Genomic DNA, 27,121 nt, shown 5'->3' with positions numbered 1-27,121 from the left:
GAAAGATGGAGGGCACAAGGAGAAGGGGACGACAGAGGACGAGATGGTTGGACGGTGTTCTCGAAGCTACCAGCATGAGTCTGACCAAACTGCGGGAGGAAGTGGAAGACAGGAGTGCCTGGCGTGCTCTGGTCCATGGGGTCACGAAGAGTCGGACACAACTAAACGACTAAACAACAACAACAATCCATATGCAGGGAGTTGTTTCTTGTTCAAGGGAAGGCCACTTCTAGGTAGATAAAACTCAACTAGGAAAACATTCGGCTAATACAAAGCCCATTATTCTTATAGAGCTTCAAAACTGACCTATGATGAAGTGAAATGGATACATTTAAAGCCCACACCAAGCCAAAAGGATATTAAATAGTTTCTACTGGCAAAATCACTGATGTGGAATTTTTACTTTGGATAGTTACTTTCTATCAGAAACTTCTACAGGTTGCAATTACAGTGGTACCTCGGGTTACATACGCTTCAGGTTACATACGCTTCAGGTTACAGACTCTGCTAACCCTCGGGTTAAGAACTTGGCTTCAGGATGAGAACAGAAATCATGCTCTGGCGGCACGGTGGCAGCAGGAGGCCCCATTAGCTAAAGTGGTGCTTCAGGTTAAGAACAGTTTCAGGTTAAGTACAGACCTCCGGAACGAATTAAGTACTTAACTTGAGGTACCACTGCACATCACAAAGCTACCTGTCTTTAATTGACCATTCTAAAATTAGCTAAAACATACCGTATTTTTCGCTCTATAACACGCACCTGACCATAACACGCACATAGTTTTTAGAGGAGGAAAAACAAGAAAAAAAATATTCTAAATGAAACAGTGGATGTATGATTTTTGTGGTTCATGCTTTGGCCACAGACATGTGATCTGACGGTGAGTTTGGAGTAGCCCAATGCAAAAATCCCGAGGATCCATGTGGATCCATGCTTTGTAACCACGTTTTTGCGCCATTGCGGTCCCATGAAACAGTGGGTGCGTGTGTGTTTTTTGGTGCAGGCTGTAGCCATGGACATGCAATGTGATCTGATGGTGAATTTGGGGTGACCCAGTGCAAAAATCCTGAGGATCCATGTGGATCCGTGCTTTGTAACCATGTTTTAAGTGGGGAGGGAAGGAAAAGCACTCAAGGGACAAGGAGCACGTGTGGGGTGTGTGGAGAAGGATGCTGCTAATGATGCAGAAGAGGGGTATAAGGGGAGAAGGCTCCTCTCCTCTCCTGCTTTGCTCCTTTAAAACAAGCAGGCTCTGCTTCTCTCCCTCCTCCCCGGCTTGGCTCGCTGAAAAACTTTGCTGCTATTTAGCGAGCTGAGTGGGGAGGAGAGAGGGACAGAGAGCACGGTTGCTTTAAAGGAGCCAACTGGACAGGAGCCGCTTACACCTGTGTAAGCGGCTCCTCTCCCGCTTGGCTGCTTCAAAGCGAGCGACAGAGGAGGGAAGGAAGGGGAACCATGCATCCTCTGCTCACGACTGCAGCAGATCCCCCCGCCATCCGTAGGCACTCGCTCCATAACACGCACAGACATTTCCCCTTACTTTCTAGGAAGAAAAAAGTGCGTGTTATGGAGTGAAAAATACGTTATATCAATTTTAATATTACTCAACAGATCAACTACTAAAAATATATCTGAGGCACAAGTCATAGAAATGTACTTTCCCATTCCCAAAACCATAAAAACATTCATTCACCTTTGGATTTAATTTCAATGTTATTAGATGTTCCCGGCCACAGGAATCTTCTGCTTTTAACCTGATGGTACTAAAACCAGGATCTACAAAAACAACCCTGGAAGAAGAACAGAAACAAGTTCTGGTGTAATTTCATTTATGCCTTACCCCTATTAGTCTGCTACAAATATATTAATCAGAAATAATCTGTATGACAGCCATTTCTACTGTTGCAGATTTATCACTGAAATACACCAGCCAGCTGCTTAATGCAGTCATATATCTCTGAGTTATTTACATTGTGTGTCAGGGCTCACGCTGTGGTCAGTGAGCACTATGTTTCAGTTTTCCATCACTGGAACCTTTGGCACACACAGCATGTTCTTGTCAGCCTCCACTTATCTACACATTAAACTTCCTGTCAACTATTTGATCCATTTTTGCAGTTTCCTAAAGTAGAAGACTTTTGTGCTTGGATTTCCTTCTTCAATGAACTTTTTCATTATAATTATTATTATTTAATATATGTTATATTTTTTAATCATTTTTTTTACAAAATGTCTCAGACTTACAAAATATTACAATAAAGTTATTCAATATTTAAAATACAAAACACATAATAAAACATAATATAAATGCTCATCCATCACCTAGCAGTCAGGCCACGATCGATGTTACATGCTCGGACTGTCCTGTTCCGGTCAACAAATTATAAATACAGGTACAGTAGGAAATTCAGCACAGCAATTTATATACGATTAGTAATCTTTGTTAAAGCATTATCTTGCATTGTGGCAAGAAGACCACTTTTAGATTATGTGAAATTTCAATGGATAACAAGTAGCAGAAGATTTGAGTCACACTACAGATTATGCATACAGAAGTTCCACTGTAAAAGAGTCAGACGAAACAGAAATGCAAACAGAACTGGGTGCAAGAAGAAGCTTTGCTTTCAGCTGTGTTCCAAGTTACTGTTAATGTTAGGAACATAGGAAGCTGCCATATTTATATCAAGTCATAACCTTGGGCCATCTAACTCAGTATTGTCTACGGCTGGCAATAGCTCTCTGGGTTTGAAATAGGGCTGTCTCCCAGCTTGACCTGGAAATACCAGGGACTGAACCTTATATTTTCTGCATGCAAAGCAGATGCTCTTACAAGCTATGGCCCTTTCCACTGCATAATTATCACCATGGTTTTATGTTGTTAAGCTTTTTTTTGGCAAAAGAGCAAAATAAAGACACTTTTGAGCTATTTTTAAGGAAAATTGGCAAAAACGGTACTGCCGGCATGGGTTGCCATATGCCCGGATTTTCCTGGACCTTTTGCCAATTTACGCCCGGACACTGCTTCCGACTGCAGTATTCCAGGTATATCTGGGAAATTCCAGACATGTGGCAACCCTAGCAGAAGCAGTGTCCACCACTTCCTCCTTCCCCATTCGTAGGGTTGTAATAAAGGAAATTGTATTCTGCGTAAACTGACTAACATAGGTCCATTAATCTGACTCCAAGTAAGTTAGTTGAATACAACCCACAGAGTCCTTCTATATGCAATACATAACTATTACCCCATGGTTCCGGATAAGGAGTCAAGGTGTAGATCTCTGCAATAGCAAATGAAGAGGGGTGTGTGCAGAGTGGGATTCTGTGGGGGCTCTGTACCATGAGTTCTTTTTCTCTATGTCAGCCAGGTTTGAGACAAGTGATTTCTGTCCATGGGAGGGCATTAAGAAATGTTACTTGTACAGATGGATTTGGAGCTCCAGAGGTTACCCCTTGCTTTCTCCTATGTGCATTTTGCTACCCACTCACTACCTTTTTGGTTCCACACAGCTGCTTTGGAGGTTGCCACTCTTCCTCAGCCAATTGATACAGGTAGGAAGATAAAGCCTTGTAGCTGCTATCAGGGCACAGCATGATGTACCTCCTCCAAGAATGAAATGAGTACTCCTGTGTAACTAGGATAGCGTTTTGCATCTGTTATTCTGGAAGACCCCCTTCCTGTCTACCCTATATTAATCAGGGAAGAGGGAAAGTAAGAGTAAAGCTCTGACTTTCTCAATTTGTCCTTTCTTCTTCTTTTCTTTTTTTTCTTTTTAAGGAAACCAGCAAAAAAAAAAAGAATGGAGTCAAAGACCAGTTACCCTAATTGCCCTGAGGGGAATCCCAATTACATACTACATAAACTCTGTGGAAGAGACTTTCAATTGGAAACAAGATTTGACCTGTAGGTTCTTCTTAAGACCTTTTAAAAAATCTATGTTAAGAACTTAATTAAAGGCTAGTTATAATAACAAAAGCTATTTAAACACTTATAATAACCCATTAGTGAAACCTGAAAATACTATTTCTTCAGGAACAAGCATGTTAAATTTACTAGACAGTTTATTCAAGATCACAATTATTAAACATGGCATACTTATTCCATCCCAAAGTTTCTATATCTCCGATGACACCAGAGTAATAGTATGGAGATGGAGGCGCATGAACTTCTTGTGTGTTTCTCAAAGCAACTTCCTGTTGAAAAAGATAGCATCTTATACGTTTGTCAAGTGTTAAACAACTTAGAAATATATATATATATATATATATATATATATATATATATATATATATATGCAGGTTTTGGTGTCTTCGGGTGTCTTCCCGTGTAAGAGTCGGGGTGTCTGTGCGACGTTTCGACGAGGTCTCACTCGTCATCTTCAGGCTGGTGCTTTCGGCTTCTTGTTACTGGAACAGAGCAGAGTCTGGTGTTTGAGTTCCTATAAATACTGTTGAGGGGTGTGGTGTATAGCCTCCAACGTTCTGGGCAGAGAGGAAGTTCCTAGATTAGTGTGCCTTTTCTTCTTTTGTTCCTTAATTACTTGAGGGATATCTTGGGTGATTTCATGAGTGATATTCTGAATACCACTGGGTGGGTCATTAAGTGTAGATTAGTTGCTAAAGCACAAGGCACAAAACCACAGCTCGCCCCTATACACGAAGCCAAGCCAAAGCACAACTAAATGCAGCACAGCCATCTTCTCAGAAAAACTCTTCACAAGCTCAAGAGGTCAAGACACGAAAGCTTTAGCAACTAATCTACACTTAATGACCCACCCAGTGGTATTCAGAATATCACTCATGAAATCACCCAAGATATCCCTCAAGTAATTAAGGAACAAAAGAAGAAAAGGCACACTAATCTAGGAACTTCCTCTCTGCCCAGAACGTTGGAGGCTATACACCACACCCCTCAACAGTATTTATAGGAACTCAAACACCAGACTCTGCTCTGTTCCAGTAACAAGAAGCCGAAAGCACCAGCCTGAAGATGACGAGTGAGACCTCGTCGAAACGTCGCACAGACACCCCGACTCTTACACGGGAAGACACCCGAAGACACCAAAACCTGCATTCCTATACCCGTGAAAATCTACGAAAGCATATATATATATATATATATATATATATTGATTGTATACATTCAGATGAATCCCAATCCAGCTAAGGTTAGTCATGGCTAACAATGCAAATCTATATGTCTATTCAAAAGACACTCATAATTAAAATGAGTTTCCTTGTTTTCAGCAAGGCTTATGGATGCAATCTTATGCACATTTACTCAGAGGTTTCGGTGTATTCGATGGAACTTACATTGAGGTAAGTGTGTGAAGGCTATGGACACTTACTTGCTAGAGTTTGATTCCTCTACACCTCAAGCCTTGCTGGCAGGGCCTTGTCAGCACCACAGAACTCGTCCCTTCCTGCTTCTCCGGTGCTCAGCTCATGGCTTAGCCTGGTTGCTCAGGTATGCCAGGAGTGGATTCCAAGCACCTCACGGAGGAGAGACCCGTAGTAGTAGCTGACACCACAACTCCCACAGGGCTTGCTCCAGGAGCACTGAGGAACAGACTCTGCTTGAACAGCCTCTCCAGAATAAAACTATTTTACCCCATCAGCCTCGCCTTTTTCTCCCAATAACTCTTGTACTCTGTGCACCCAAAGTCTAGGAACCCCGTTTCTTTCTTCTCACCCAAATTTTGTTACTACCCAATTTGCTCTCTTCTGCTCATTCGTTGTGCCTTCTGTTTCCACAAAACATGTGGTTGGGACCAGGACACAGTTTTTGTCTTCTGAAGTTTACAAATTATTCCCTATACAGCGGTACCTTGGTTCTCAAACTTAATCCATTCTGGGACTCTGTTCGACTCCCGAAACCGTTCAAAAACCAAGGTGTGGCTTCTGATTGGCTGCAGGAGTTTCCTGCACTCAATCGGAAGCCACAGAAGCTGAGTTGGACATTTGGCTTCCGAAAAACGTTCGCAAACCGGAACAATTACTTCCGGGTTTGCGGCGTTCGGGAGCCGATTTGTTCGACAACTAAGCCGTTTGGGAACCAAGGTACCACTGCACATAAAAATGGCCAGATTCAAAGCATTCAAGGAGTGAAAACAGAGATGGGAACTAAGGAAAGAAAAGCATGGGAGGAGTTGGAGAATGACAATCTTCTCTGTCTCATTTCTTAATCAAAGGAAAAGGGAAGAACCAAGATAGCATATCCTTTCTCCTTTTAACAAGAAAGAAGTGATGTGTGCCTTAACAGTAATTAAAGGAAAGTCTGGGCATTGAGGCTTCAGTTCTGTACACTTTGGAGTAAGTCCAATTGAACTCACTGTGACTTGCTTCTGAGTAGACATGTACAAGGTAGCACCATATCATAATTGCTCATTTGACAGCACAGTGTGTGCTGTCTTCTGCGTAGATCTACATTAATTTTATACCATATTAAATTCATAATAGTTTTTTTGTCATTATGTATTTTCTCAATTAATGAAGCCTAAAATTGCAACAATTGGAATGACGGGGTTTGCATTTTCATTTTTTTATTTTTTTGAGGTTAAAAGGGGGTCCTCATACTAATAAAGGTTGGGTCCATTAAACTGCTTTTGAACCCTCTGGTAGAAATCTCTCCACATTTTTAATCAGGCATTGTCAATGCATATATGAATACAAATTTGAAGCATGCTTCAGAGATTTTTAAAAAATGGGAACACTCAAACACTCTGGCTAGAAGGACACCGTGAAGAGAAAGGGATACATAAAACCTATGTCTAGTGGAACTACCTATTAAAAAAATCACAACCACTGACCAAGTTCCTTCTGGAAATATACTCCAGTATGATTCAGAAAATGAAGCTCAGAGCTATCAAAAAGTTTAATATGAGGCATCCTAAAAAAATGAAGAGTAGTATGATAGAAACATCATGACAGTTTCCAACTTTATTTCCAACTACAAGTTCTAAGAGCTTAAAGGTAAAGGTAAAGGTACCCCTGCCCGAACGGGCCAGTCTTGACAGACTGTGGGGTTTGTGCGCCCATCTCACATTTATTGGCCGGGGGCCAGCGCTGTCCGGGGACACTTCCGGGTCACGTGGCCAGCGTGACATCGCTGCTCTGGCGAGCCAGAGCCGCACACGGAACGCCGTTTACCTTCCCGCTGGTAAGCGGTACCTATTTATCTACTTGCACCCGGAGGTGCTTTCGAACTGCTAGGTGGGCAGGCGCTGGGACCGAACAGCGGGAGCGCACCCCGCCGCGGGGATTCGAACCGCCGACCTTTCGATCGGCAAGCCCTAGGCGTTGAGGCTTTAGCCCACAGCGCCACCCGCGTCCTCTAAGAGCTTATCAGGTGATAAATCTCAGCCTTTCACCTTGCCACAATCTACTGGCAGCAGAACAACAAACTGTCCACACCAAATGGATTGCAAATGATAGCCTTGCTGCATGGGTTAGCTGTGGTTTTTGTCTTTTGAAACAGAAAAATAAAAAAGATCTGTGTGCTCCAGAGCTCAGGAAGGGGAGGACACACTCTTAGGGTAAAAAAGAGAAGAAGAAAAATCATGAAATGGTAGAATTTTTGCCGGGAGAGGGAAAGAAAACATGAAATCCTTGCTGGAGTCTGCAGTTTTCTTCTTAAAAGGGTTACATGGGCACGTACGCACTTGAGTGGCACAATGAGAGAGCAATCAACCTCTAAAAGAAATTATAAGAAGTCATAAAATAGTGAAGATATGAAGGGAATTATGCTGCTCATCAATAGACAGTCAGAAGCACTATCCAAGAGGTGCCCTCATGTAGCAGTATCATTTCGCACAGCATTTGCAGAAGAAATGCACAAAAGCGTATCATTTAACCTGCAACAAAATATTGTTGCCTGAGTGCTGGAAAAATATGATATGCTACTCAAGAAGAATCTGGATCTTCTGCAACAAGTGTATAACTGCTGCACATTCACTGTGCTAAAAAATATAGTTAAAAAAAGTCCTCAGCACTAAACATTATCAGCAAACAGGAAAAATATTTAAAGAAAAGCAAGTTTAAACAAAGTGTGTATGTACTCTCAATTGTACTTAAAAAAAAACAAAACACCAGTGTCATAGAGAGCCTCTTTAGATCCAGCTGAAAATAGCTCAGGGTTTCTCCAAAATATCCAAATCCCCAGGTTCTGAAATTTAACATTTTCACAGGAATGAAACTGTGGTTCTTTTGAAGTTGCAACTGGATTCACCTTGCAATGGTCGGTTCCTATTCCATTTCTGCTTGGCAAGGTATAAATCAGAAACCATGGCCATGGTAAAATCAGAACAAAATAAAGCATGCCTCTCATTTTTTAGCTCTGGAATCACCTTTATGATGGATATATAGGCAATAAAGAGATATTCTAACACTAGTAATACTGTGCTACACATGACATACCCAAGAACCTAAATAGGCAGGTAAATTAATGGATGCACATTGCCTCATATTCCTCCTTTATGGCCAGAAATGAAGTTAAGAGGTAACCGTTTTCCTCCCTTCTAGTCTGAAAGATATTCAGCCTGTTCAAACAAGCTCTATGCAGGGGTTACCAATCCAAGAAATAAACACGAGGGGCACAATGGGGCACACTAGCTGTAAGGGGATGATTAGCTGCTTGTGCTTAAAATTGTGCTCCCTCAGAGTTTGTGCGGCTCCACAAACCTCTGTGTGTGACAGAGCTCCTCAGACATGTCTGCTCTAGTCACTCGTAGAGTCTGACAGTGGCTGCCTGCGGAAGCGCTTCCAGCAAAGAAGCTCCTTAACGGAAACGCGTCTCCTGGACTCACGACGTGGCAGCTTCCGGCGAAGCATGGGTCTCCCTATGGTTGCTTCTGACACCTCCCCGCTGTTTTCGCTGGACGTGTCTCTCACCCCTCCCTCTCCCCTGCTAGTTCCTGCCTTGGCTGCTGCGTCTCTCTCAGCATTCCTGAGATCCTCCTCCAGAGACCCCTCGCTCCCCCTGCTGGTCCCTGCTTTAGCTGCTGACTCCCTCCCAGCCTCTGGGAGCCCTACCACCTCCCTTTCCTCTGATGTCAGTTCCCTGACACTAGCTATGCCTCCTCTGTCATTGTTTTTCCATTCTGTGTTTAGAAGGTTCCAAAATGTATGAGTCTCCACAAATCAAAAAGGCTCTCTTCTTCAAACAGCCATCTTCCACAAATTTGAAGGTAATGAAAACAACGAAGAGGTTTGCAAATGCATGGAACATTGCTTTTAACTGAGTGTTGCTTTAGACATAGACAAATAGTCCAGGGCAAAGTCAAATTAGTCCATTTTGATGAGGACTGGTTCTCACTTTTTAAAAAATTATATAAATTGAGAGAGTCATACAAGCATTCCTCCCATGAGTCACTCATCATTGTGGTTGGGGTCTAGAGACTCTTCCTCAAATTTGTGCTACTGTATATGTAACTGCATCGCTGTAATTAGATTTTTATACTGAATATGCTCCATGTATGGTTCTGCTATTGTTTACATGGTTATGTGTCAGTTTGTACATATCTTTATGACAAATCAATTTTTAAAAGTGGAAAAACAAAAATAACAAAGGGGATAAAATCAGCACACTCATCCTCACTGCTCCCTCTCATGTGTTTACTTCGTGGTTTTTGTAACATGACATAAAATATTACAAGGCTAATAAAAGGCTACACTTGAAAAGGAGTAACTTGAAACAGTTGCATTTGGAAAACCACAGCCTAGTTTCTAACTAAAAAAATTCCTTCCAGTAGCACCTTAAAGACCAACTAAGTTAGTTCTTGGTATGAGCTTTCGTGTGCATGCACACTTCTTCAGATACACTTGTACATCTGAAGAAGTGTGCACACATCTGAAGAAGTGTGCATGCACACGAAAGCTCATACCAAGAACTAACTTAGTTGGTCTTTAAGGTGCTACTGGAAGGAATTTTTTTTATTTTGACTATGGCAGACCAACACGGCTACCTATCTGTAACTAGTTTCTAACTAGTAACTTGTAAAAAGAGGTTACATAAGCAATAGTATTGGCCATTACATTGCAGATACAACACAATTCCAGAAGGGTCATATGAAAAACTGCAATTGTTATGGAAGATTAGCAAATAGGGTATCTTGCTTATTATACAAGTAAGTAAAAGTAAACAGTAAGGAGACAAATTAGGATCACTAATCCTCTGTAATATAGTTCCTCACCAAAACAGTCTTCAACTCCACCATGAAACTGACTAGATCCGAAGAGTGCTGCAACCGCTGAAAAACACATTCCTTTTTGTTAATTATTTCATGTAATGCTTTGTGCTAATATTCTTGCATTGGCCTGTTTTTTTTATCATAAAGCAAATGAGTGATACCATTAAAGCTAGACAGGACTCCATTTCGCAGCAAGTGAGAAATAAAAAATGACCCCGTGGCTTCAACATTTCGAGAAAAATATCTCTACACACAAACCCCCAAATCTCTTCTGAAGGGTTTCCAGAAAGTCTCTCACTCAACATAGAAACATGCCTTGTACCAAGTCAGACCATTGGTCCACCTAGCTCAGTACTGTCTGGCTGTGGCTCTCTGAGATTTCAGAGAAGTCTTCTTCCAGCCCTACCAGAAGATGCCTAGGACCTTCTGTATGCAAAGCAGAAGCTCTACCACTGAGCTACAGCCCTTCCTCCTATTGTAGAAAACCTGTAGTGAAGCAGATGACTACATGACCATGACTTTGTTCCCATATTGTCCTCCCATCATCCTCAGAAGTCAGAATGCCAGAGCTCTCAGAGATAGACTATCAGTCAACCAAGCTTGGAGCAAATTCTTCTCCCTATCTAATAGGAAGAGCACTCCATAAGACTTCATTGTGGGATTCAGCTTCCCCTACTCAGGGTCATAAGCAGACTCACTTTTGATGTGATCTGAAAATTAATTTACTTTGAAGCATTTCTACAGAAGACAACAGAGTCGCTTTAAATATATACTTACAAGCAAATGGGTTGTAGGCTACAGGCCTTCTCAAGTATTTATAACATCACTAGCTACTGGAATTCAGTAAATTCAGCAACACGTTTCACAAACATACCTGTTTTAGAATTTGCTGGTATCCATCCAACAACTTTTTCAAATACCAGCTACACTGTATCCTACAAAATATAAAATCATCCATATGAAGTAAATTAGAAGACTAACATTAAAATGAGTGCTTTCTGGTAGTTTTATGTACACGGAAAGGAAAATATAACACACACAATAACATATCCTTTATTTTAAGAAATTTTAGTTTCTTGTATGTTATGTCATCTACCATGATACATGAATTTCAAATGTATATGTTTACCAAATGTGCTCTATAAAAATGCCTAATTTTCTCTGAAACAGAGTGCTGTATTATCCCATAGGAAATGCTATTTTCAATGCACTTTATTAAGGTGCATGGTAACTGAAGTATAAAATATAACAAACTGTAACAGATTTTTAAACTTTCAATTAGCTAACACTTTTTTTATTATTAAGCTTCACTTTCCTCTATTAAGCTTCAGTACAGTGGTATTTCGGGTTACTAACCCAGAAATAGTACCTCGGGTTAAGAACTTTGCTTCAGGATGAGAACAGAAATTGTGTGGCGGCAGCGCGGTGGCATCAGGAGGCCCCGTTAGCTAAAGTGGTACTTCAGGTTAAGAACAGTTTCAGGTTAAGAACAGACCTCCAGAATGAATTACGTTCTTAACCCAAGGTACCACTGTAGTAGTACACTGGAAAACACATTTCTGATTGTAACGTAATTTCAAAAAGCCTGATTCTCTAACCTAAATATACCATACAGTGATACCTCGGGTTACATACACTTCAGGTTGAATACGCTTCTGGTTACAGACTCGGCTAACCCAGAAATAGTACCTTGGGTTAAGAACTTTGCTTCAGGATGAGAACAGAAATCGTGCAGCGGCATCGCAGTGGCAGCAGGAAGCTCCATTAGCTAAAGTGGTGCTTCAGGTTAAGAACAGACCTCCAGAACGAATTAAGATCTTAACCCGAGGTACCACTGTACTTGGTGGAGGTAATTTCCAATTCTGACTCTCTGATCACAAGGTTGCAAAACTTAGCATAATTACAACAAAACATGAAGAATACCAGTCTCCATAAAACTGAAAGTGCTGTTAGTCATTCTAAATCCTGAACAATAAAAAAGAAAAGAAAAAACATTCAGTTTATGAAAATCAATATTCATCTTTAGAGGGAAGTACCTGTATTTTTTCATGTTTATTTTTTGAACCCAAAATTTAGAAATTTAGAACTTGCTCAGCTGGGGGGGGGGGTCACCCTGTTGAGCTTTTCTTGGCTTTCTCCAGGGCAACGAAGCTACATGCCAAGCAAAGGGGTGGAGCAGGCCCAGGATGCACTTCCCTCAGAGAGTTTTGGGCACAGCCACAGGGCTCCAGTTGCCACCCCATACCTTGCTCTTTTTGTGGCGCAGCTCAAAGACCTGCGCCCGTGTGTGCACGCATGAGAAAGAGCACTGCGTGCGGCTGGGGAAGGAGGAAAGGAGGCGGCAATGCTTACAGGGAGCTGCGCATACCTCCCATGGCAGAAGCTTTCATAGTGTTTTTTTTAACCCCTGTGCATTCACCATCTGTGTATAAGACGACCCCCAATTTTGGACTATATTTTATTTTAGCAAAAAAACATAGTCTTATATTATAGTATGCATTTTTGTGCTTTTATATTGTGAACTGCCCTGTGATTTTCAGATGAAGGCAGCATAGAAATGAAATAAATAACACAAACAAATAAATTAAAACATCTAATTAAGTATGAAAGCATACTTACTTAAAGCTCCTATGTGATCAGCACTGATGTCACATCAATCTTCATGAAGCATGTTCAAAGGTGCAATTGTGTTTTCCACTACTGGATGCCACACCTCCTCCCCCGATCCCACCCACCACTACAAAGCATAGATGTTTCTATAGTAGCTATAAGGAACTGATAACATGCCTCAGTAAGACTACATCTGTTCAGGACAGGAAAACGTGCATCAATTATCATGTTATTCTAATTAAATAGCTTCATTGGTAAGGGCTATAATTCAAGTTTAAAATGGCTGCTTGTCACATTATATACTACGCCAACCACAATCAGTAGTTTTTAAAAAATACTGGGGCAAAAATGCTTTATTCTTGTCTCCACTGAAACTATTTGTGCTGGTGATATTCAGTTATATCATTCACTATGAACCATAAAACTTTTAAACAGGTATATATGTACTTAAACTAGATTAGGCCTATAACACTCAATGGATGTAAACAGATTTAGGTATAAGTATGCATGCTTAAAGTGGTTCACGGACAACAGCTTTAACTGATATAATAAGCTTTGAGTTGCCTGATTGCACAGAATTCAGTACTGTATCTCAAACCGGCATTTTAAGATAAACATGCGTGAGTACTTCATTTATTGTAAACATCTAGGAAGGGATAATTAAAAAAGAGAAACAGAGCCAGTGTTTACTGACCATTCAGCTTCACTTAAAGGGTTCATAACCTTCCTCATAACCTGGGTAACCAACCATTCCTATCAGCTTTTATTCCCATTATAGTCATTGAATTGAAGCACAAATTCCATTCAACCTTTGAATCTCAAAGAACAATGCACGTTTCGGAGCATGCAATGCATGCTTTAGGTGCTGAAACAAGAAACTGAGGGCAGTTCTTGTGTTTTATCAATAACTTCATAAAAGAAGCACAGACCTTAACACCTTTCTGCAAGCCAAATTAGCTTTCTGAAATTTTCTACAGCCCTGGATGAACTCAGACAGACTGAAATGATATTTGCATAATCCACAGTTGACAGAGGGCAGGGGAGGAACCTTTTTCAACCCAAGGGTCACATTCTCTCAAGGACAACCTTCCGGGATAGCATATCAGTAATGGGTGGATCCAGAAACTAAAGTGTGGAGAGTAACAGATTCTTACCCTTTGCACTGTAGGCTACATTCAGCCATGTAAAAGCCACACACACACACACACACTGGAATCACCTTCAGACTCACTGACACTTTTGTAAGAAGGCTTTTCTGATACAGGAGTGTACAATAGTGCAGGAGGTGAAGGGTGTATGTCCCTGCACATTTGCAGGTGTGAAACCTATGGAAACAATACTTGCACACATGTTCGATCCCTGCCCCAAACAGAATTACTCATTTGTAAACCTTTTTACAGGCTAAAGCCATGCAATCCAAATTATTCTACTGAAGAGAATTAAACAAGTTGTACCATGATAAACATAGCTCCACATAATTCAAGAAAGTGAGATAAATCTCATACTCAAGGTAAAGGGGAGGGAAACCACACACAGAATTATCAGTCAAGCTGTGCTGGGCGCAAGTTTCTGCCTGAAATGCACGGAATATGATTTTCAATCAAAGCATGATGCAAAACCTGAGTGTCCTCAAGAGAAAAATTGTAATCGTCACACTCCCCCACCTGTCTTTAGCTGTAACATGTAATGGATACCAGTTCAAAATGTATGACAGCCACTTTAAATTTAAGCATGCTGCAGCTCCCAGATTATGATGATCAGTTGGGTGTGAAACAATTTCTATATACAAAATCCCACTCATTTGCATGTGTCACCACAAACCCACCCAATTTGGGATCTGCATGGCATGCAAGTCAGTATAGTTGCCATCTGAATATGTTATGAGCCATATGTCACTGGAGGTGTGTGCACCACTGCATCTCTGTCCCCCAATGGTTGGGGATGACGCCAACTGAAGCCTCAGTACTTTACTGAATATCCACAATGCTACTTCCTTGGCTAGTTCACTTAAGACATTTCAGCTTTGCAACAGTCACTGATTGTCCAAGTATAACCCCAATATGATTACATTCAGACCAAATTCAACTTTACATTCTTCTGTGGTTGTTCCCTGGTCTGCAGAATCAGAAAATACTTGCTCATTTTCCTACATTTTTCCATGCTCTCCCTTGACTGGTTCCACTAAATCTTACTGGTGTCAAAGTTAATTAGCAACAATCATTTAACAACTAAAATTGCTGATACTCTGGAAATCTCTTCAAACTGTAAGAGCCATCACTACTTCTCACACAAGACATATTATTAAAAATGAAAAGGTTATCTTGCAATATAGCAAAAATATATTTTAAAAAATCTTGCGCCTTACCTGGCATTTTTCAACTGAAGATCCGATGGTAACAATATCCTTATGTGAAAGTCTCTGCCCTGGAAAAGTAGCATCTCATTAGGTAGAATATCTACAAATATATCAACTTAGCACAGCTGTAATGCTAAGGCATATCTAAGAATTTTTAAAAAGTAGACTTTGACCTATTTTTTTTACTTTTTTTTTACTAGTTTACAGCTCAAAGCCTTAGGCAATGAAATAATAGAAAAACTATGGCCAAATACAAAAAAATGTGGCTACTGCTGGATAAGAGATCAGTACAAAGCAGCAGGAGCAACTTGACCAACACCAAGTCATGAGGGAAACATAGTAAGAACCAGAATAAGCATACAATATTAAAAGCTGCAACAGAAGGTTGCGTACCTTCCAGAACAAGTGTGGAAAGTGATGCAGAGGAACAAGGATCACTAAAAATTGAAGCATCCCCTTCCTTCAGGGAGTCTCCGCTGGATTGGAATTATTTCCATGTACAGTACAGAAGCCCTTCTATTTGCAGAATGGTTTCAACACAATATAATGACGTTCTCAGTGCCTTTCCACACAATTAAGGTACATTTGTTGATCTATTTATTATCTGTAATATATCACCCATCTTCTCTCAAAATCATGCTCTTGTTGTAGAGATGTTTTATTTTCCAAACACTCAGAGTGCAGTATTTTATATCTGGGAACATGCATTACTTCCCATTGCTATTCCCATTGCTATTGGGAATTGGAATCGGAATTGGAAACAATGAGCTGAATTAAGGCCTGGATGCAGTGGTGAAGTGGATGAGGGTCAACAGACTGAAGCTGTATCCTGCTAAGACAGAAGCACTGTGGTTAAGTCGTTTCCAGATTGGAGAATTGGAGAGCCTAAATGGGCTGACACTCCCACTGAAAAAAACAACAACAGGTATGCAGCTCAGGGATGCTCTTGGAACTATTTTTGGCCAAGTGGTCTGTGGCAAAAAGCACTTATCATCAGTTTCAGCTGCTACATCAGCTGCACCCTTTCCTAGAAAGGGATAACTTGATCACTGTGACACAAGCAACGGCAACCTCACGTTTGGCCTACTGTAATGTGCTCTGTGTGAGGCTTCCTTGGCAGTTGGTCTAGAGCAGGGGTCTGCAACCTTTAAGACAAAAAGAGCCACTTGGACCCATTTCCGAAGAAAAAAAACTTCCATATAAAGCCCTAAATAACTGTGGACCAGATTACCTGAAAAACTGCCTTCCTCTTCACTGGTAAGGGCACTACAATCATCTAATGGAACTTGGTTCATTTTGCTGTGGCCTGACAATTATCAGCATGAGGTAACAGAAGGAGGCTTTTTCATATTTCAAAAGGGAGGGCATGCCATAACACTGTTGGCAGCAATAAAATGCCTTCCCTGTTGAAACAGGAGGCCCCATCAGCTTAGATAAGCAGCCCACTCAATTGAACTTCTGATTTTACAGTTTTAACTGTGGTTTTAAGTGGTGTTCTTAAACTTTTTATAGTTCAAAACTACTTAGAAATTTGTCATATAAGCGGTCTATACATAAGTGGTTGGTGTGGAAAATGCAGGTGTGCAAGTATTAGACACTTTCAATTTTTGCACCACTGTGTGATCTTCTTTTATTTACTTCCTAACCCTAACTGCCCCATGGTTTTAAATGTTTGGGGTTCAAAAATCTTAAATTCTTTGGAAGTTGCACAAGATAACACTCTTTTTAAAGTGAAGGCGGAAGACAGAAATAGTAGCAGTTATTCTCTCTCCCTCCCGAGCCCCACATCACATTGAAGGGACATCAATCCACTGCCAGATTGAATACTCTAGAAAAATCTTACAACGGATGAGATGTGGTTGGAAAACATTTTGCCTCTCATTGTGTGGAAAGGTCGTATCTTAATAATTCTTTTATCTCTCTATAATATTGAAGTGATTCAGGCAAGTCTGTTTCACTTCTCATGAAATCAATAGGAGTGTCTTTCCCTCTTTCCCTTTTTAAGTGGCTTGCATTATTCAGAATTCTTACAGGATGAGAACTCAAGCATGTACAATACAACATAGTGATGTCCACACTGTGGATCAGGAGCCAGATTTCTTAATTTGCCAAGCAGAATGAGAAACTATACTGCCAGAAATGTAAAAATTCTGGAAATGTTGAAGTCATAGAGGGAAACAAATGAAAATGGGGGACTATGGAAATGTTGGTGGAAACTGAAATATATGCAAGTTGCATAATTTTCAACTTTCAATGAAGCAGACTTGCCTGCAAATCCTATACCTTTACAAAATGAATGCTTGCACAAGAGAAATATTTAATTGATTAAGTTGCTGATGCCTGGAAGTTCTGGGCTAGGAGTATATAGCTCTTCTGCAATTTGAATGATAAATACTAACATTTTCAGAAGACTTGGATGTCTTGAAGTTTGTCTTACTTCATACTTAAGTAGCAGACATAGTACTAGGATTGCACTTTTACAGAGCAATCCTACATATGCTTACTCAGAAGACCCATGCTCTTTAATGGAACTTACTCCCATAAAGGGACGCGGGTGGCGCTGTGGGTAAAACCTCAGCGCCTAGGACTTGCCGATCGCATGGTCGGCGGTTTGAATCCCCGCAGCGGGGTGCGCTCCCGCTGCTCGGTCCCAGCGCCTGCCAACCTAGCAGTTCGAAAGCACCCCCGGGTGCAAGTAGATAAATAGGGACCGCTTACTAGCGGGAAGGTAAACGGCATTTCCGTGTGCTGCTCTGGCTCGCCAGAGCAGCTTCGTCACGCTGGCCACGTGACCCGGAAGTGTCTGCGGACAGCGCTGGCTCCCGGCCTCTAGAGTGAGATGAGCGCACAACCCTAGAGTCTGTCAAGACTGGCCTGTACGGACAGGGGTACCTTTACCTTTACTCCCATAAAAACATATATAGGTTTGCAGTGCCTCTTGACCATTTTATCCTCCAGCAAGGCAGGACAAGGAGCTGCTTGTTTCAGAGTATGTAGCAGGGTGCCCTGTCACAATGGATTTGAGGAGAGGTAAAAAGGTCATTTCCAAGAAATAAGTCAGGTCAAAAGGACAGACATAGGACACTTGCTTCCAGCATATCTTAAATTAGATCCAAGTTTATCCAAAGACAAACATCACTTCAGAAGCAATCAAGGACATTTTTGCCTCTCTCATGAAAATGGAAGCACCCTTTAGGTGCAGAAATAGTAGTGGGTTTGAATGACATATATATCTATAGTATATATAGAAAATATTATTCTCTAATGTTGAATTGACTTACATAAAAACCTTCATACTATACATTCTGGCTAAAATCTTAAAAGGCATTTTACTCATTGCAAATGGGTGGGGGTGTCATAATTTTTTCAGTGTTTTCCCCAATTTACAGTTTTTCACTTGAAAACTTGGTGGAAAAAAGTCCCATGCTCTAGTTTTTTTCCTAGTCTACTGTGCTGCTTCTTCGGTTGTTAAATTGGAAAAATGAATTCAATTAGAGCTGACCAATATACATGCTTGCAGTTACTGTTAGCTTTCTGTCAGGTCTTCCCTTATGATGTTGTTAGCATTCTTACACCTTCCAGTCACTGAAGGCAAGTTTTTCTATTAGCAAGGGCAGCTAGCATATACCAAGTTTTGCTTCTTCTGATGTGCTTATGAAACCCTCCCGCTTTTCACAACCACCTGGGGAGTGAAGCTAAAAGATGCAAAGGGTTAAGGCGCATGCCTAGGATGTTAACCATGCTGGGCACTCAAGTAATACATGTAGAATCCTCACTGTTCAAGGATGCAGCCAACCAGCCATGCCCTCTTCTGGAATGCTATATTTCAGCACCATTCTGCATTTGCTTAGCCTTTACTGGACTGTTTTGGGGTTCTCTTCCTGCCCCCTGAATCTTTTCTCTAGGTCTGCATACCATGGGGTTCCCTCAAGTCTTCTGACACCTTCCTCTTATACATAGGAGGTACCATTTTGACTACATTTGGATCCATTCATGGAGAATGAGTTCACTCTCAATATATAGAATTCCATGGAGACTATTCCACAAATGGGAAAACACATTAATTTGCATGGAAGCTAAAGCAGAATCTTGTTTTAATTTTCCTATGATGTGCCAGAGCTATAGGCCACTGAATGACCTATAATAGAGCATTTGCAGGTTGCAAATATTATTTATTTGATACACTAAGTTTTTGACAAGGCAGTCAGGGAGTCTTACAATTCTCCCATCCAGTGGTCAGCAGATTGTAAAAAAACACCACAAACTCCCCCTCCCAGCCCTCTTCTTCGTTTTCACAGTGCAGGTGATATTCCTTCGCCCTGTGGCAGAGGGACTGGCAGAGGCCCTGATGGTGTATTTGCCCCCCTTCCTCTCTTCAATCTCAAGAGGGCAGAATAGTGTCCATACATAGAAACAGCTATACAAAATTCTGTCATTTCTTGAACCTTGTGTGGTTCCATGTGGTCTAACATTCTAACTGGAAAATCAACTAAAGTTGGTTAATAATTTCATGACTTGCATTGGTCAGGGTCTGTAGTTTGCACTCACTTTTTAGCAAGTTACCAGGACTCCCCAGAGCACACATTTTGTCTTGGCTAAAGCAGTGTGAAATGTCATGGGCAGAAAGGATCTTCTTTCTAATAAGGACTAATTTCTAATCAGTTCCACTCTAGCATCTGATGAAGTAGGTAATTGCCTACAAAAGCTCATGCTGTTTCAGTAAAATAATTTCAGTTCATCTTAAAGGTGTAACTGTACTCTTTCAATTAAGTTTCATAATAAGGGATGCTATTGGCCAAATTTGGGAAACAAATGAAGGTGTCAAGTCTCCCCAACACAGTTCATAAATCTCTGATCAGGGAAGTATTTTAACTAAGTTTAGAAGCAGTTATCAGAGTTATTAATTATTTTCAGCATTTGTACAAAGGAACGGACATTTCAAGAAACTGTCATAATGAAGAATACAGAAACACAATTAATGTACCCCATAACCTTTACCTTCATAGTATATTGTAACTCTCACTTCTATTACATTTAAATGGCCTTTTTTATAAAATAAAAAGCAGATGTAATTCTGACCTTTTGTAAAGGTCAAATAACTATGATTCAGTGTTTCATTAAAGTACTGAAAGGTACTTTAAAAAACACCTTTAAAAAGAAAATCTCCTACAGAAAAATATGGTGCATACGCAAATGTTGTAAATTCTAGAAATAAAATAGCTTTGATAACTCTGCTTTAACTGGGGGTGAAGGGGTGTTGCTTTCTTTTTTCTCTATCTTCTCTTTCTGCATTCAACAGCACTTTGTGTGCAGTCAGCTACTCCTTTGCTTAAACATAATTTCTCAAAAAAGTTCTGTTTCAGATAATACAGCTGTCAGTGCATTAATGATTTTAAGGGTGGAATCCTGTGCCTACTGAATTCAACTGCAAAGCTCACCCCGATTTTAATGCAGTTTGAAGAGATATAGTCCATCCTGCCACCTCATTCTGTTGCATCTTTCTTACAGAAGAAGGCTCTGCTCCAGTTGCCCTAATACTACAGAACAGAAAGGAAGCATACTCTAGCCTCCAGCATCAGCCAGGGGATCAAGGTCCACTGGGTGAGTTGCAACACTTCTGTCCAGTCAAAACCATCAGGAAGGTCAGCCTGGCAGCAACTGGTTAAAGAACTTATCTCCCTCTTGTATCCATTTCCCTCCATGCTCTTCATGACTGTGTGTGTGTGTTCTTTTTAACTGTAACCACCCTTTTGGCAGGCAAGGCTACATTTGAACACCAACAGAATTGTTAAATGCGGTTATTTAAAATGTAGCTTAATGTATTAAACTGCCTGGAATGGATCTGCATTCCCAAAAGGTGGAGCATAAATAACTATAATAATAACAAATAAATAAACAAGAGCTCTCTTCTTTCCTACTCTAGTTATAGGAAGCCTACTTGTCCATCCAGCCCATCATTATTATTACTGTACTGTGAAAGTTACTAATATTTGTTTGTTAAACTGGATTGTGAGATGCAACTAATAAGACATAGTAGTAGTACGAATGTATGTATTTATTTAAGTTATATCCCAACCTTCCTCCCAAAGGAACCTAGGGTGGCAAAAACATCTGTTATAAAAATGCATTTTAAAATGAAATAAAAACGTATTTAAAACAAAAGATAGATATGTAACCAAATCATGTGTCTGTACAGTCCCGCCCAAACAGAAAAGGTTTCTGAAGGCAGTGTAGTACTTGCCTAATATCAACAGGCAGAGAGTTCCTAAGGTGCTGCCACACTACCATCATATACAGTGGTGGTAATAATAATAATAATAATAATAATAATAATAATAATAATAATATTTATTTATACCCCGCCCTCCCCAGCCAAGGCCGGGCTCAGAGCGGCTTACAAGCAGTAATAAAAACAAGTTAAATGATTACAACTTAAAAACAAAATTAAAAAATACAACATTAAAATACTGAAACATTAAAATATTAAAATGTAGCCTCATCGCAGGAGAAGGAAAAGAAAAAAGAAAGAGAGGGAGGGAATCAAATTGGCTCCAAGCCAAAGGCCAGGCGGAACAACTCTGTCTTACAGGCCCTGCGGAAAGAAATCAGATCCTGCAGGGCCCTGGTCTCGTGAGGCAGAGCGTTCCACCAGACCGGAGCCAGAGTTGAAAAGGCCCTGGCTCTGGTTGAAGCCAATCTAACTTCCTTAGGGCCCGGGACCACAAGGGTGTTGCTATTTATGGACCTTGAGGCTCTCCGTGGGGCATACCGGGAGAGGCGGTCTCATAGGTACGAGGGTCCTAGGCCGTGAAGGGATTTAAAGGTCAAAAGCAGCACCTTAAATCTGACCCTGTACTCCACCGGGAGCCAGTGCAGCTTGAAAAGCACTGGATGAATATGCTCCCATGGCAGAGACCCTGTGAGGAGCCTCGCTGCAGCATTCTGTACCCGCTGGAGTTTCTGGGACAGCTTCAAGGGCAGCCCCGCGTAGAGCGAATTACAGTAGTCAAGCCTGGAGATGACCGTCGCATGGATCACTGTGGCCAGGTCGGGGCGGGAAAGGTAAGGGACCAACTGCTTGATGTGCCGAAGGTGGAAAAATGTCGCCTTGGCTGTTGCTGTAACTTGCACCTCCATGGAAAGGGAGGCGCCAAGGATTACACCCAAACTCTTAACGGAAGGCAATGGCACTAATTGGGCCCCCGCAAGAGAAGGGAGTTGGTCCCTCATCCCCATGCCATCCCGACCCAGCCATAGGACCTCTGTCTTCGAAGGATTTAGTTTCAATCGGCTCCCACGAAACCATCCAGCCACAGCTTCCAAGCATCTGGTCAGTGTGTTCGGGGCCGAGTCGGTGTGGCCACCCATCAGCAGATAGAGCTGAGTGTCATCAACATATTGGTGGCAGCCCAGCCCAAAGCTCCCAAACTTAATTCGTTCTGGAGGTCCGTTCTTAACCCGAAACTGTCCTTAACCTGAGGTACCACTTTAGCTAACGGGGCCACGCGATTTCTGTTCTCATCCTGAAGCAAAGTTCTTAACCCGAGGTACTACTTCCGGGTTAGCGGAGTCTGTAACTTGAAGCGTCTGTAACCTGAGGTACCACTGTACCAGATCAGGCTATTTGTTTATCAATCCTAAAAGATGATTATTTCTCATTTGCATTCAGATACTTGGGGAGGGGGGGGCTGGTCTTGCATGAATTCCCTCAAAATATTTTAAGTCGCTTTGAGCTGCTGCGGCAACCCCTCCCCTCAAAAGACTAATAAATTTAATAAGCAACAATGTCATTAAACCATAATAACAACACAGAACATTCCAGGTACCTTCAACTTTTTGAGACCCGCTTTGTACCTGGGCACGCATGCTGGGGGGGGGGGGGTTGCTCCTGTTGCACAGAATCAGAACTGTAAATCTGGAAGTGGGGCGCAGGGGTCATCTAGTCCAACCCTAGGCGGGCCACCACCCTGCAGTGCAAGGGGTAGGACTAGATGGCCCTCGGATACCCCTTCCAATTCTGTGATTCTTCTAATGCAGGAATCCATGGCGACCTGCCTTGGATCCGCGACCACCAAGCTGAAGAAACCAGCGGCTTTCAGGCAGGTCTTTTAAGCCTGTTACGAAGCCTGCTCTTCCGCCTTCCCCTCGTCCTATGCCGCGAAAGTCGCGGGTTCGAATCCTCCCTCAGCCACGAAGCTCCCGGCCAACCTCGCGGGATTGTTGCATAGCTGTCAACGTCTCCCTTTTTTTAAGGGAAATTCCCTTATTCCGAATACGATTCCACGCAAGAAAAGGGAAAAGTTGGCAGCTATGGATTGTTGTGAGGAGAAAAGTAGCGAGTACGCCCCCTCTCTCTTTCCCCCCGCCCCCAGGTCGTTCACACTACCCCTGCCACTTGTCTCCTCAGGTCGAACGGGACCTTACTCTCAGATAAAGCTGCACGTTAAACGTTTTCCCGTGTATTGGGGGGGGGGGCGTGCAGCGTCTCAGTACCTGGGCGGTGACGAAGCCCTCATAGACGCTCTTCTCCTGGTTCTGGGGCAGGAGGAGCGGGCACTCTCTCAGCAGCGACCCAACACCGGCAGCCATTATTACTACTATTATTATTACTACTGTTTCCCGCCCGCTCGATTTTCCCTCTCCTCACGCGCCGACGTTTTTTTAACCGCCGCCGAACCATTCGACCACAACGCGCAGGCGCAATCTCTCTCCTCCCCTCCCTTGCTGAGGGAGGGTTTGGCGCGGCGCATGCGCGGGGCCCGGAGAGAAGCGACTGACAATGTCGCGCGCCCCACACCCGTTCCCTCTCAGCTCGAAAGGAAGGCCAAGAAAGGGGCGGGAGGAAGTAGGGGGCGGGTTCAGAGATGGCCACGCCCACCGCGCGCGCCGTTCTGTGTTCTATGAGGGACGGTTGAAATCCGTTTCGTTTTGAATCCGCCCCGTGCCTCCCGCCACCAACTGTGATTGGGCAGAACGCGCGAGCGGAGGAGAGTGGAGGGGCGGGGCTGGAGGTAAGCCACGCCTTATTTTGAGTCAATCTCCAGTTGTGACAAGTAGATAATTGAAATCCTTTATTGTCACTTGTACAACTTGTATGCTGTATAGTGAGATTACACATAATAAGAGATATAAGTTCCCGCCTGCTTTTTGGCGGGGCTGCAGTTAAATACAATTAAATATTGGCTCGCGCTGTATTTTGGTGCAGCCCTGCACACGTCTAATAAGAAATTATTTTTATTACTATTATTATTATACCCCACCTTTTTCCCTGACAGGGACTCAAGGCTGCTTTACAGAGAAAAATGGGAACAATTAAAAACATACAGGAAAAAACAATCACTTCAAAACAAACATTGGGAAAGTTAATACTATATATAATATGTACACACCTATTAAAAACATCAAGATAAGTGCAGTAAAAACTGCAGGCCTCCTTGAATTAAGGGCGACTTATATACACAATTTACCTGGGAGTAGGTCCCATTGAACTCATGCACAGGTTTGATTGTGATATGCACAAAGATGGAAATAATTGGATACTGTGGAGGAATGGTTGATAAAATTATTGGACTTAGCTGTGACGGCGAAGTTAATGTATTTTAATTAGAGAAAAATTATTACTGACATTTATTAAAGATTGGAAATTTCTGATTGCTCCTGGTTATGGCCTGGGGAGGGGGAAGAATGCTTCTGGGGAGAGGCTGCTCTAGGGCAAAACCTATTTAACCTGTGTTTTTAGAAATGTAAGTTAAATAACTTGGTTTTCCCACTCATTCTGAAATATACTCAGAGTCGCAAAGTGATTTCATGCTCTTTATTCAGCTCATAGTGGTGAGGAGGAATGAATGAAAGTCCCCTCAAAGTATCTGCTTTATATACATTATTTACACAATGGGCTGCACATGATTGGTTAATTCTGGAATTCTACTGTAAGCCAATCAGGTTGTGGATTCACTTATATCTGGAGCATGATTGGGTGGTTCCTGCCAACCAATCATACTGCTGCATTGTTCTTGGACCAATCAGACTGCTGCATTCTGAATCCTATTGTTCTAGGACCAATCAGACTGCTGCAATTTGGATCCTATTGTTCTAGGACCAATCAGACTGCTGCAGTTTGGATCCTATTCAACTCAGTACATAACACATTCTTTTTTTCTCTGTGTGTGGTGGTGTCTTTTCAGATTGTGAGCTTGAGGGAGGTGACCTCAGTACTGATTTTTGCAAGTTGCTCTGAGAGTCTTTTGAGCTAATGGGTAAATGCCATAAATGTCTACTCAGAAATAAACCCTTCTAAATCCAGTGGGGCTTACACCTGGGTAAGTGGAGTTAGGATTGCAGTCTCCATTATTGCCTATTCACCTTATATAAACATATCACCCTAAAATAGCAGGGCCTTTGCAGTTGGGGCCCCAAGGCTGTAGAAGAGCCGTAATCTAGGGTTGCCATACATCTGGAATTTCCCAGACATATACAGAATACTGCAGTCGGAAGCAGTGTCCAGCCAAAAATCGCTAAAAACGTCCGGGAAAATCCGGATGTCGTTTTGGGCTATTTTCCTTAAAAACTTTGCCAACTTTGCCAAAAAAAAAAGCTCACCAACTTTTCTTTCTGGATTTTTAATGTTTGAAATATGGCAACCCTGCCGTAATCTAGATTGGGGGAATTATGTTTCTTTGCTTAACTAGATTGACTAATTGACCGGACTCTATATAAGGCAATTTCCTGACCAGTTAGGCTGAGTGAGACAGCCCACTTCAGGGAATAGATTAGAGGACAGAAAATGACCAGGTATTTTTTTAATCAATGTGTTGAACTCAGGCACAAAGGTCTCTTAACCCACCTTCACTGCTCCCCACTTTCTGAAGTTCCATCAGGTGTTGCCTGTACATCTTTAAGCCAATTGTCATAGCTATAGGGACTAGAAACTTGCTCTTCCCATTTTAAAAAATATTTTAGGATTCACAGGGATGCTGAATTCTGTCTCCCGTAAGAATTTCTGCGCTAGCAAAGGATCATGGAGGAAGCACAGGTCTGCATGCTGCTAGCTATTCCAATGTTCAGACCTCTTTCTCTAAAAATAACATCAAGTGGCCTTGAGTTTTTCATCTGCTCACATATGCAAAACACAATCTTGGCTCCCTAGAATTATTTCTTCCTGGCAGGTGTCCAAAAGCAACCATATAAATCAGTTATCTTCTACACATAAAGTACATAGGTTCTCTAATGCCTCATTTACATCTTGAATTACAAAAAATATTCCCATTACAGACATTGACAACACTGGAAGACCAGACCAATCCATATGCTGTACTGATTTGGAAGGCCCAAAAGGATGCTCTTAATCCCTTTCAAACCTTGAAAATACTTGGAGGTTTTCCAGACTGTCCGCTGAAGGTTTTCCCCTTCAGAAATGATTGGCGGGGGTGGTCTGAATCTCTAAAATAGAGCTTTGGCTCATAATTCCTGTTTGCCTGTTCCCACCCTTCTTCAAAATTTATCCTCAGTATGATCTTTCTAAACCATCATAACTGCATCGTTTAAAAAAAGATTAAAAAAAGCTTCCACTACTGCCTGTAAATCTCTCCATTCTTGTGTTTTAAAAATAGATTCAAGATAGGATGGAGAACTGGGCCAAACGAAATTAATTTCAACACAGATAAATGCCAAGTTTGGCATATAGCATTGTATCCCAACGAAGTTGTCTCATTAGCACAAAGGCTTCTGCCTGCACAGTGGGATTTTCTTTCTCCTTTCCCTGCAGGTCTCCTGCACCTTCCAAATCTCTTTTGGTGGTTGCCCCCCAGTCCTTTGGAGCAGTTGGAGGAGGCTGCAGGGAGAGAAGAGGGAAGTCCATTTGTACTGGAAGAATTGTCAAATAAAATCATGTGTGACACTTGGCTTGATAGCAGCCCATGTGAACAGGATCTGGGCATATTAGTAGGCCAGAAGCCAGACATGTATCAGCAG

The 27,121-nt window shown here is 41.8% G+C and overlaps 1 protein-coding gene and 1 long non-coding RNA gene across 3 annotated transcripts in view; one reads left to right on the top strand and one right to left on the bottom strand.

The window, feature by feature from the left end:
• The window catches only part of FANCL (FA complementation group L), a 46,198-nt gene extending 22,376 nt beyond the window's left edge, over nt 1-23,822 (bottom strand). Inside the window, exons 1-6 of one of the 2 annotated variants that reach the window (XM_082217822.1) lie at nt 23,645-23,822; nt 15,161-15,219; nt 11,060-11,120; nt 10,189-10,245; nt 4,095-4,192; nt 1,695-1,791 (exon numbers count right to left, since the gene is read on the bottom strand). In XM_082217822.1, coding sequence (XP_082073948.1) covers nt 1,695-1,791; nt 4,095-4,192; nt 10,189-10,245; nt 11,060-11,120; nt 15,161-15,219; nt 23,645-23,740 — 468 coding nt within the window. In that variant the 5' untranslated portion in view covers nt 23,741-23,822. The remainder of the gene's footprint in view (nt 1-1,694; nt 1,792-4,094; nt 4,193-10,188; nt 10,246-11,059; nt 11,121-15,160; nt 15,220-23,644) is intronic. The other variant, XM_082217823.1, reaches the window with a different exon arrangement.
• Nucleotides 1-27,121, top strand: part of LOC309529748 — a 537,650-nt gene that overhangs the window by 393,500 nt on the left and 117,029 nt on the right. The window contains exon 2 of the long non-coding RNA XR_014218411.1: nt 11,668-11,930. This is a non-coding gene — a long non-coding RNA (uncharacterized lncRNA). The remainder of the gene's footprint in view (nt 1-11,667; nt 11,931-27,121) is intronic.

The sequence above is a fragment of the Podarcis vaucheri genome (genome assembly GCF_965113315.1).
Source record: "Podarcis vaucheri genome assembly, chromosome: 3".
NCBI classification, from domain to species: domain Eukaryota; kingdom Metazoa; phylum Chordata; class Lepidosauria; order Squamata; family Lacertidae; genus Podarcis; species Podarcis vaucheri.
The sequence above is the reverse complement of the archived record's forward strand: the minus strand, read 5'-3'. Positions and strand labels throughout refer to the sequence as shown.